This window comes from Triticum dicoccoides, chromosome 5B, assembly GCF_002162155.2.
Source record: "Triticum dicoccoides isolate Atlit2015 ecotype Zavitan chromosome 5B, WEW_v2.0, whole genome shotgun sequence".
Lineage (NCBI taxonomy): Eukaryota > Viridiplantae > Streptophyta > Magnoliopsida > Poales > Poaceae > Triticum > Triticum dicoccoides.
In genome coordinates, this window is record NC_041389.1 from 410,204,319 (window position 1) to 410,216,923 (window position 12,605).

Consider the following 12,605-nt stretch of genomic DNA (forward strand, 5'->3'; position numbering starts at 1 on the left):
AGTACGAGTGATTCATCACACAAACAAAAAAAGCGCTGCTATACGTACGATCAAACTTCATACGATTTTGCATACGAGCAGACTGTTCTGGTGTAGTGGGCCCAAATGTTGGCAACGGGCCTGTGTCTTGTCGTACAAAATCGTATGGGGAAAATATCGTACACAAGGCAGTTTCAAAACAAAAATTGATGTCTTAATTCATGAACATAGTAATTGTATACTTACAGGATAACACATATCAGATCAACTAATGAGTCAAAAGAGGCAGCAAAGTTCCAATAGACTCAAGGAAATTACTCTCTAGACTCAAACAGTTTTCCTCTTTTTATTTCATCTCCCACAGAGCACTCGAGTAATAATGTCATACAGTAACAAGATACTTTTTTTGAGACAACAGTAACAAGATATGGCAACGTATCAAGGGTTTCCAGCTGAACCAGACCCAAAACCACGGCCCTCCCCAAACCCGAAGCCCGATCCATTCCCCGATCCCCGACCATACCCTCCGCCCTCGCCATACCCAGACCCGGAACCAGAACCACCGCCACCTCCACTGTCAGGACCCCGACTCGATGTCACATCGATCTAGCTGGTAACACCTCATATCACTTTGCGGCCTCACGCACGGTATCCCCACGGGTGTCGTCTTACCTTTTTCCCGGGACCGTTTGCGCCTTTTGGCTCACGTATATGATAGTGTCGCTAGCATCCATATGATAAAGAGCCCGGGCTGACATGACTAGTCGTAAACCCAAAGTGGCACAGACTTACAGGGACAGGCATCCATGACCCAGCTTCGAACGTGTCGGTCATCAGCAAGTGGGTCCGGGCTGTAGCACTGGGCCAGCAGGACTCCGGTAAACCGGGCTGTAGCGAGCTAACAGGACTCCGGTACTCAAAGCGTGACATTTCCCCGAAGGGACAGACACAGGAACGAAGAAGGACACATGCCGGCCAGCCTAAGTGTTCCAGAGCAGTAGCAAGCTACCATGGCTCAGCGATAACACTAGGAGACATTTCCCGGTAAGAGAGGCTACTAAAGATAAACAAGTAGATAGTCAGATCCCACACATACCAAGCATTTCAATCATACACACAATATGCTCGATATGTGCAAATACAACGAAGCATCACAACATGACTCTATGACACGAGTACTTTATTTAAGGCTCAGTGAGCCATACATAACATACACAAAGGTACGGGTCTCACGACCCCACATACAAGTCATACAGTCATACAAACCAGCAGCGGAAGTAACTTGTCTGAGTACAGACAACTAGTAAAATAAAAGAGGCTTGGAAAGCCTAGCTATACTACGTGGTCCTTCACAAGCTCAGGGTCACCACCTGGGTCTTTAGCCTACTCGTTGATGTCAACGTCTACATAGAACCCATCAGAAGGGGTTGCAGCGTCTTCTGTAAAAAATGTAGATTATAGCAACATGAGTACAAAGGTACTCAGCAAGACTTACATCAGATCCTACATACATGCATAGTATCAAGAAGGGTTGGTGGAGTTATTGCAGCAAGCCAGCTTTGACTCTTGGCTAGGCTATCATACGATACTCCAACTTGAAATGGTTTTGCGCACACGAGTCCACTACTCACCAATTCAATACACTACCGAGGATCCACCTCCGTCTTCCTACGGAAGAGCCATCCTCGGCACTCACACTTATCTTGAGGCTTTTAGTAGTTTCCATTTACTTGTCTATGAACTGTATAGGCAACCAAGTAGTCCTTTACCGCGGACGCGGCTATTCGAATAGATCATGTTAACCCTGCAGGGGGTACTTCTTCATACACGCTCTCACCACTTACCGTCGTTTACACGACATGTACTCGGCAACCTTCAAGCGGAAGCCCAACGTGGGTGTCGGCCACGACCTACCTAATCACCTAAGCCTCCAGTCCAGGTTTATCGCCTATTCAGGTTCCATCCGCAGGGAGTCCGGCCGAGGTTTCCCATACGGCCCCGAACGATGTGAACAGGGTTCCCGAGATACCTAACGGGTATTCGGTACACCCGGCCACGTACCTACCGCATCACAGCCCACCCCTATGGTCAGCGCTGTCCACGGCCTCCAGTAGGCTACAAACACCAGAAACTACTTGCAACTCCTGGACGGAGAACTAGGCTGAATAAGAAGCCGAGAGGGTCCATTGGTTTCGGGCCCAATGCATGGTAGTAGCTGATTCTTAAATCACACATACAGATCTCAGTGCTTAAGGTCGGCTTCAATGAAACAACCCACCATGTACTCCTACATGGCCTCTCATCGATACCTTTACCAAATCGTGTTCACCACACCACTCTCATTACCGACATAATCATTTCACTCCAGCCCATCACCCCGATGAACCAGACCTGACACGACTCTAAGCATAGCAGGCGTAGCAAGGTAGGAACAACACATACATATGGCTCAAGCAACTCCTACACATGCTAGTGGGTTTCATCTAGTTACTGTGGCAATGACAGGTCATGCAGAGGAAATGGGTTCAACTACCGTAGCACACAGCAGTTTGAATCGCGTTGTCTTAATGCAGTAAAAGAGAGCAGGAGCGAGAACATGGGATTGTATCGATATGATCAAACGGTTGGTTGCTTGCCTGATGGTTCGATGCACTGATATGGTTCTTCGTTAGGGTAATCACGGTACTCCTCGGGGGCAGAACCTGTCGCAAGGACATCGATACACAACCATCACCAAACAATGTGCAACAATATGATGCATGCATGAAACATGGCAATATGAGTGTGTTGGGCTAATGCAACTAAGAACAGAGGGGTTTGAACAAATTTGAATCAAGGATTCAAATTTTTAAGTTCAAATATGGTCTTTTAAAGTGCTTTTCCTTGTTCTGCTTAAAACATCAATTTAACTTGTTGATCATGCATGAAAATAGTACAGATGGATAGATTGGATTTTTCTGATCATTTTTCATATATAATTTGTCCAATTTGGAGTTACAGAATAAAAGTTATGAATTTTTGAAGTTTAAATAATATTCTGGAATTTCCTGATTTAATTTAAATTCAGAAAATCAATTACTGCGTCAGCCTGACGTCAGTGTGACGTCAGCAGGTCAACGGAACAGGTCTGGGTCAAACCTGACAGTGGGTCCCGTATGTCAGGGTGATTATTTTAATTAAAATTTAATTAAAACTAATCCTGTTTAATTAACAGGGCTGGGCCCCACCTGTCATTGACTCAGGGGAGTCAACCAGGGCCCACCCGTGGTCAAAGTCAAAGTCAGCTGCCGGCGTTTAGCCGCCGGCGAGCCCGACGCGGCGGCGGGAGTGGTTTTGGCCATTTCGGCCACCAGAGGGGCCGCGGAGACCACCGGAGTGGAGCTGAGGACAAACCGCAGCTCTTGGCGGAGTCCGTTGGGGTCGGGGTGGCCGGAGTCGACGGCGGCGAGCTCGGCTGCGGCCGCCGGGGTTCGGTCGTGCACGGGAACGGGGTTGGAGCTCGAAGTCGAGCGAAGCGAGGCGCTAGGGATGCTCTACGGGGTCTTGCGAACTCGTTGGACTCGCCGGGGTGACCAAATGGTCACCGGAGCTGCGTCGACGACGAGCTCGGCGACGGCGGAGGTTCGGCCGTGGTGGAGAGGAGGCTACGGTGGGGAAACGAGGGGGAGGAGAGGGGGAAACGGTGGCGTAGCTCACCGCGGTTGCAGTGGGCGTCGAAGTGGGCTCGGGGACGCGCTGGAGACGGCGAATCGACGGCGACGGTGGTCGGAGCCCGAAGAGGGGAACGGCGACGTGGCGGCGATGCAGGGCTTCCGGGGAGCTGTGGAGCGGTGGGGAGGAAGAGGGAGTCGAGGCGGAGCTCCTGAGCTAGTCGGGGGAGCGAGGGGTGGTCGGAGACGGCGGCTATGGCGAACGGCGGCGACGGTGGTGTTCGGCCGTGAGAGAGAGAGAGAGAGAGAGCAGCACGGGAGAGAGAGAGGGATAAGGCCAGGGGATCGGGGCGGCACCGAGAAGAAGCGCCGCGGCGTCGCGCTGGCGGGGGAGGCAGGCAGACGGGCTGGTGGCGTGGCGCTCCGGCCGTGCGCGCGCGCCGGCCACACGCCTGGCCGACTGGCGCCAGGAGGACGACGGCGGTGGTGGGCTGGGCTGGCTTGCTGGGCCGGCCAGCTGGCTGGGCCGCACAGGGAAGTTTTCCCCTTTTTTTTCTGTTTCTGTTTTTATTTAATATATCTGCAACTTTGTTGAATTTAATAAAATACCTAGGCAACTTCAAAAATCACCAAACTATTCCTGGCCCATAGTTGGATTATTTCCAACATGAAACATTTTAGTTTGGAGATATTTGAGCATTTAATTATTTTATATTATTTTAAATGCCCAAATTCAAATATCTATGATTTAAATCAAAAACCCTAGGATGGCCTAGGAAAATGTGCACCACTTTTGGCAGAGGTTCTGAACCAAGGCAAAAATGATGGGCATTTTAGAAGGGCATTTCAGGTTCATTGAAAAAATTATTTTAGTAACCCTAGTTGGTTTCAGAGGGGACTGGGGGTTCTGTCATCCCCATTTCAAGTTTCTGATGAAAGAATAAACATGATGCAACACTCTAATGCATGACTAGCTAGGTTGTGACAACTCACCCCCACTCAAAAGAATCTCGTCCCGAGATTTGGGTTCCTCCGAGAAGAAGGCGGGATATTCAAGTCGAAGACGATCCTCCCTTTCCCAAGTTGCTTCATCCTCAGAATGGTGCGACCATTGAACCTTGAGAAACTTGATATTATGACGTCGCGTGGTACGTTCGGCCTGATCGAGGATACGAATGGGGTACTCTCGATATGTAAGATCATCTTGGAGATCAAGCGTTTCGTGGTCCACTTCACGGATAGGATCCGAGAAGCAACGCCTGAGTTGAGAAACGTGGAAGACATCGTGAACTCTGGAGAGGTGCGGAGGTAGTTCCAACTGGTAGGCAACTTCTCCTCGTTTGGCAAGAATGTGAAAAGGTCCAATGTAACGAGGAGCCAATTAGCCTTTGATACCGAAACGATGGGTTCCCTTCAGAGGGGTGACCCGAAGATAAGCCTTCTCGTCAACCTCGAAAGTCACAGCCTTATGTTTTCGGTCATATTGACTCTTTTGACGGGATTGGGCTGTTTTCAACTTTTCACGAACGATACGAACTTGTTCTTCTGCTTCCTGAATCATGTCCGGGCCAAAGAATTTTCTTTCCCCGGTCTCTGACCAGTTAAGGGGTGTTCGACATCGTCGTCCATAGAGAACTTCAAAAGGGGCTTTACCCAAGCTAGATTGATAGCTGTTGTTGTAAGCGAATTCGGCAAATGGAAGGCACTTCTCCCAGTCCATTCCGAATGAGATAACAGAGGCTCGAAGCATGTCTTCTAGAATTTGGTTGACGCGTTCCACTTGACCACTCGACTGAGGGTGGAAAGCGGTGCTAAAGGAAAGACGGGTTCCCATAGCATTTTGGAAACTTTCCCAAAATCGAGAGGTGAAAAGACTTCCTCGATCCGAGTTAATTTCCAAAGGAACACCATGGAGAGACACTATTCGGGAGATGTACAAATCTGCCAGCTGACTAGCGGGTATACTCTCACGAACAGGTAAGAAGTGGGCTACTTTGGAAAGACGATCGACCACGACGAAAATAGCATTATTCCCTCTCTTGGTCCTGGGAAACCCGGTAATGAAATCCATACCAATTTTATCCCATTTCCATTCAGGAATAGCTAAGGGTTGAAGGGTGCCAGCAGGCCGTTGATGCTCTGCTTTTACACGACGACAGACGTCGCAATTTGCAATATACTGAGCAATTTCTCTCTTCATCCTAGTCCACCAGAACCTCTGGCGTAGGTCCTGATACATCTTAGTACTACCGGGATGAATAGTGAGAGGAGATTCATGAGCTTCCTTAAGGATTAATCGCCTTAGGTTGCGCACTTTGGGAACTACTAGTCGATTCCCGAAGTATACGACTCCTTGATCATTAATGGAGAAACAATCCGCAATTCCTTTCTGAATGTTCCTCTTGATGCGGGAGATTCCCGGATCTACCTCCTGTGCTTTGATAATTTGATCCGTAAGGGTAGGTTTTGCCACCAAGGTGGAGAGAAAACCTTGAGGAACAATGTGAAGGTTAAGCTTCCGAAATTCCTCATGGAGAAGCGGTTGACTTTGTTGTAACATCAGGTTGTTACAATAAGATTTACGACTTAGCGCATCAGCCATGACGTTGGCTTTCCCTGGGGTGTAGGTTATTCCTAAGTCGAAGTCGGTGATCAATTCAACCCAACGTCTCTGCCTGAGATTTAAATCCGGTTGGGTGAAAATATACTTCAGACTTTGGTGATCAGTGAATATTTCGCAACGATTACCGAGGAGGTAATGTCGCCAGGTCTTAAGTGCATAGACTACGGCTGCAAGCTCTAGATCATGAGTAGGATAATTCTCCTCAAGTGGGTGCAATTGTCGTGAAGCGTAGGCAATTACGTGTCGATCTTGCATGAGAATGCAACCTAGTCCTTGTCGCGAGGCGTCGCAGTAGATAACAAAGTCCTTGGAGAAGTCTGGCGGTAACAGCACGGGAGCAGAAGTCAGGCGTCTTTTCAGTTCCTGAAAGCTGTGCTCACATTGTGGAGTCCATTCGAACTTCTTATCTTTCTTGAGGAGTTCGGTTAGAGGTTTGGCAACCTTGGAGAAGTTCTCGACAAAGCGACGACAATAGCTCGCTAAGCCTAGAAAACTCCGAACTTGCTTGACTGATTCAGGTGGAGTCCAGTTAAGGACGGCTTGAACTCGCTCAGGGTTAACAGCAATACCTTTACCAGATATTACATGACCCAGATAGGTCACTTCTGACAACCAGAATTCACATTTAGAAAATTTGGCATAAAGGCGATGCTCTCGAAGTTTCTTCAACACTAGCCTTAGATGTTCGGCATGTTCTTCCTCGTTCTTGGAGTAGATGAGTATATCATCGAGATAAACTACGACGAATTTATCCAAATACTCCATGAAGATTGAGTTCATTAACCGAGAAAAGGTGGCTGGAGCGTTGGTTAAACCGAAGGACATGACGGTGTACTCGTATTGGCCATAACGAGTAACAAAGGCCGTTTTAGGAATGTCCCCGTTTCTGATTTTGATTTGATGGTAGCCCAACCTCAAATCCATCTTGAAGAAGACTGAGGATCCAGCGAGCTGATCATACAGGTCGTTGATCCTGGGAAGCGGGTATTTGTTCTTGATTGTGACCAAGTTGACAGGTCGGTAATCTACAACCATCCGGTCCGTACCATCCTTCTTCTTGACGAATAGGACGGGGCAAGCCCACGGAGATGAGCTAGGTCGGATGAAACCCTTTTTCAAGGACTCATCGAGTTGTTTCTTAAGCTCGGCTAGTTCTAGTGGTGCCATCTTATAAGGTCTTCTGGCAATCGGAACGGTTCCTGGAATGAGGTCTATTACGAACTCAACATCCCTGTCAGGTGGAACACCTGGCAATTCCTCTGGAAAGACATCCGGGAAGTCACGGACTACCGGAACATCCTCAAGGTCTGGCAAAGGGCTGGCGTTAAGAGAATATAATTGTCGCTTGGCTATTCGGGTCAAGACATTGACTATCTTCCCCGAAGGATGCGTGAGTTGAACAGTCCTAGAGAAGCAATCAATTTGGGCATGATGAGCTGACATCCAGTCCATACCCAGAATGATATTAATATCTGAAGATTTAAGGGCTATCAAAGACGCAAGGAAAACAAGTCTGTCGACTTGGATCTCATTTCCATAACTTACCCTAGAGGTCTGCCATCTAGACCCAGGGGTAGAGATTTCCATAGTGGATGGCATGTCACAGAATGCAACGTTATGCAAACGAGCATAATTTTCAGATATAAAGGAATGAGAGGCTCCTGTATCGAAAAGGACAGATGCCGGGTGGCAATTAACAAGAAGCGTACCGAGAACGACGTTGGGATCCTCTTGAGCTTCTTCGGCAGAGACACAGTTGACATGGCCACGTGAAGCGGCGACCGGCTTGGCGTGGAATACTTTTCCTGTCGGCTTGCCACGGCCAACAGCTTTAGCAGATTGATTGGGGTTGGTCTGGGGGCATTCACGCATATAGTGACCAGATTCCCCACACTTGAAACAAGTCACGGAACTGGTACGTGGAGGAACATTATTGGTTGGACCCCCATAGGGCTTGGCTGGAGCAGACTGTTGTACAGGGCGAGGCGCCTGGAAAGATGGCCTCGGTGTGAACCTGGGTGGCAGGGCGGTGTTGGGCACCCACACGCGGCGCTTCTGAGGACCAGCACCGGATGAGGAACCCGTGTCACGTCCATGCTTGCGTGTTGCGTCATAGTCAGTCTGACCAGTTTCAGCACTGATGGCTTTGTTGACAAGTTTTGAAAAAGATGTGCACTCATGCAGACGGAGGTCGCGGCGAAGCTCAGGACTAAGGCCCTTACGGAACCTTGCTTGCTTCTTGGCGTCAGTAGAAACTTCCTCAGTTGCATATCGGGCGAGATTACCAAACTCCCTGCTATAGGCATCCACAGAAAGTCGGCCTTGGGTGAAACTGCAAAATTCTTCACGTTTACGGTCCATGAGACCCTCCAGAATGTGATGTTCACGGAAAGCCTCGCTGAATTCAGCCCAAGTAGTGACATGGCCCGCTGGGCGCATAGCTCCATAATTCTCCCACCATAGACTGGCGGGGCCTTCAAGATGATATGCAGCAAAGGTGACCTTGTCAGCCTCCGCTACCAGCGCGGAACGCAGTTTGTGAGAGATACTGCGAAGCCAGTCATCAGCGTCGAGGGGCTCGACGGAGTGGTGGAACGTGGGTGGATGCAATTTGATAAAATCACTGAGTGACACCACGTTAGCCCTCTGATGGTGTGCTGTATTCTGTTCAATACGCTCCAACAAACGGTTTGTCTCCCGCTTGTTTCTCTCAGCTTCCATCATCACCTCGGCTAGTGAAGGAGGATGAGGCAGATTTTCATTCCTGGCTTCACTGCCTTCGGCCTGCTCTTGGGAAGCAGGGTTAGCGCGCGTGTTGACCATCCTAGGTAAACAAGACAATGATTTAGTCAGGATGGTAAAATTCCGACATAGGATATAGAATGTAAGGAATAACTCGAAATGCAAGATGATCATCCGTATGACATGGTAGATACAGAAACTGCTTCTTTTATTCCATCGTCATACACACCATACAGGGTTTAGTACAAGACCAAACAAAGTACTATTACGGTGAAAAGAGGATTACATCTCATCGGAGGCATTCCAAGCTCCGATACATTATTTCTCTACACCTCCGGAAAGAGTACAAACTAGGTCATAACCCACGAGTCACGCGGGACGATAGAGGACACAGCTAGTGCGAACTAGTGATACTACTGCTAACTCAGACCGATCCGTAGTAGTCCTCGTAGAAGTCACCTCCATAGCCTGGAAGTTCAACATGATCATCCGGGAACAGACGATCTCGCGAAGCTTGTGGACCATAGGGGCTAGGATGAGGCCTTGGACCAACAAACGGTGGCCTGCGGGGACCGCGAGGTGGGGTGATGCCTCCTACATCACGCCAAACCATCACGTCTGGCAGAGCAGATCTCACAGGATAGAGATCGCGCATATCTGAATATCCAGCTTGCCCGCCGGTGCGAACCGAGTCAAAGTGGCCCAGTGGTCAGCACGGGTATTGAAGAGCTCTAACCTCAAGGCCCGATTTTCACGGTCCTTATCCTCGAGCATCTCAGCAGTGGTGCGAGTCCGTGAATCCTCCTGAGTGGGATCAGCATAGATAGCCTGGAGATACCCTTGTGCTCCCGGAAGTGATCCTGGCATATACCGGAAATCAGTGTCCCGAAATAACCCAGATCTGACTCGCATAATGGTCATCATAGAGTAGGCGGCGTCCTGCACAGCCATCTCAATGGTAACCCCGAGTCCATAGGAGCAGTGAAGAGGCTCGGTGGATCCAGGATAAGATGGAAATATCCTGACAGTGCAGAGATACTGGCTTTGATTAAAGTCTCGGAATTGCTCTTCGACCGTGTACTCGGGATACCAGCGATATCCAGCCTCAGTCATTACCCTAACCAACTTAGCAGTATGGCCGGGTACATCTAGGCATCGAGTCAGGCGAACCACTTGATTGAGGTCGCGAGTGGCCATCTGAAAGCACAGTCATAATGCAAAGGCATTAGAATTTCTAGCAAAATTTCGGCAGCATAACAGCTGTAAATGCTCAAGAAGGATTTTGAGACATTTGACAAAGGATTACATACACACTCATCATCATCATATCAAAGTTCTGAATCCATTCTAACAACATAATGTGGTAGTAGAACTGAACTAGGCTTGTATCCATCAAACTTATAAGGTACTACTGATTAGTAACTCGTGATCCTGATAGAGAGAACAGATCCTAATTCCTTAACCCCCGGTGGAAGAATGGACTGACTCAGATCAGAATGTCATAAGATAAAGGAGTAAAAAGAGCCTTACGTTCCATCCCACAAACAATTCCCCTACATATAACTAAAGAATTTCTAGACTCAACATCGACCAGTTTGGCTTGGAGAACCTACAGGCAGTCCGGCTCTGATGCCAACGCTGTCAGGACCCCGACTCGATGTCACATCGATCTAGCTGGTAACACCTCATATCACTTTGCGGCCTCACGCACGGTATCCCCACGGGTGTCGTCTTACCTTTTTCCCGGGACCGTTTGCGCCTTTTGGCTCACGTATATGATAGTGTCGCTAGCATCCATATGATAAAGAGCCCGGGCTGACATGACTAGTCGTAAACCCAAAGTGGCACAGACTTACAGGGACAGGCATCCATGACCCAGCTTCGAACGTGTCGGTCATCAGCAAGTGGGTCCGGGCTGTAGCACTGGGCCAGCAGGACTCCGGTAAACCGGGCTGTAGCAAGCTAACAGGACTCCGGTACTCAAAGCGTGACATTTCCCCGAAGGGACAAACACATGAACGAAGAAGGACACATGCCGGCCAGCCTAAGTGTTCCAGAGCAGTAGCAAGCTACCATGGCTCAGCGGTAACACTAGGAGACATTTCCCGGTAAGAGAGGCTACTAAAGATAAACAACTAGATAGTCAGATCCCACACATACCAAGCATTTCAATCATACACACAATATGCTCGATATGTGCAAATACAACGAAGCATCACAACATGACTCTATGACACGAGTACTTTATTTAAGGCTCAGTGAGCCATACATAACATACACAAAGGTACGGGTCTCACGACCCCACATACAAGTCATACAGTCATACAAACCAGCAGCGGAAGTAACTTGTCTGAGTACAGACAACTAGTAAAATAAAAGAGGCTTGGAAAGCCTAGCTATACTACGTGGTCCTTCACAAGCTCAGGGTCACCACCTGGGTCTTTAGCCTACTCGTTGATGTCAACGTCTACATAGAACCCATCAGAAGGGGTTGCAGCGTCTTCTGTAAAAAATGTAGATTATAGCAATATGAGTACAAAGGTACTCAGCAAGACTTACATCAGATCCTACATACATGCATAGTATCAAGAAGGGTTGGTGGAGTTATTGCAGCAAGCCAGCTTTGACTCTTGGCTAGGCTATCCTACGATACTCCAACTTGAAATGGTTTTGCGCACACGAGTCCACTACTCACCAATTCAATACACTACCGAGGATCCACCTCCGTCTTCCTACGGAAGAGCCATCCTCGGCACTCACACTTATCTTGAGGCTTTTAGTAGTTTCCATTTACTTGTCTATGAACTGTATAGGCAACCAAGTAGTCCTTTACCGCGGATGCGGCTATTCGAATAGATCATGTTAACCCTGCAGGGGGTACTTCTTCATACACGCTCTCACCACTTACCGTCGTTTACACGACATGTACTCGGCAACCTTCAAGCGGAAGCCCAACGTGGGTGTCGGCCACGACCTACCTAATCACCTAAGCCTCCAGTCCAGGTTTATCGCCTATTCGGGTTCCATCCGCAGGGAGTCCGGCCGAGGTTCCCATACGGCCCCGAACGATGTGAACAGGGTTCCCGAGATACCTAACGGGTATTCGGTACACCCGGCCACGTACCTACCGCATCACAGCCCACCCCTACGGTCAGCGCTGTCCACGGCCTCCAGTAGGCTACAAACACCAGAAACTACTTGCAACTCCTGGACGGAGAACTAGGGTGAATAAGAAGCCGAGAGGGTCCATTGGTTTCGGGCCCAATGCATGGTAGTAGCTGATTCTTAAATCACACATACAGATCTCAGTGCTTAAGGTCGGCTTCAATGAAACAACCCACCATGTACTCCTACATGGCCTCTCATCGATACCTTTACCAAATCGTGTTCACCACACCACTCTCATTACCGACATAATCATTTCACTCCAGCCCATCACCCCGATGAACCAGACCTGACACGACTCTAAGCATAGCAGGCGTAGCAAGGTAGGAACAACACATACATATGGCTCAAGCAACTCCTACACATGCTAGTGGGTTTCATCTAGTTACTGTGGCAATGACAGGTCATGCAGAGGAAATGGGTTCAACTACCGTAGCACACAGCAG

General features: G+C 48.8%; 1 protein-coding gene across 1 annotated transcript in view; it reads right to left on the minus strand.

The window, feature by feature from the left end:
* Positions 1–228: 228 nt before the first annotated feature.
* The window catches only part of LOC119305615 (cell wall protein IFF6-like), a 15,343-nt gene continuing 2,966 nt past the window's right edge, over positions 229–12,605 (minus strand). Inside the window, exon 2 of the mRNA XM_037582093.1 lies at positions 229–548. Coding sequence (XP_037437990.1) covers positions 418–548 — 131 coding nt within the window. The 3' untranslated portion in view covers positions 229–417. The remainder of the gene's footprint in view (positions 549–12,605) is intronic.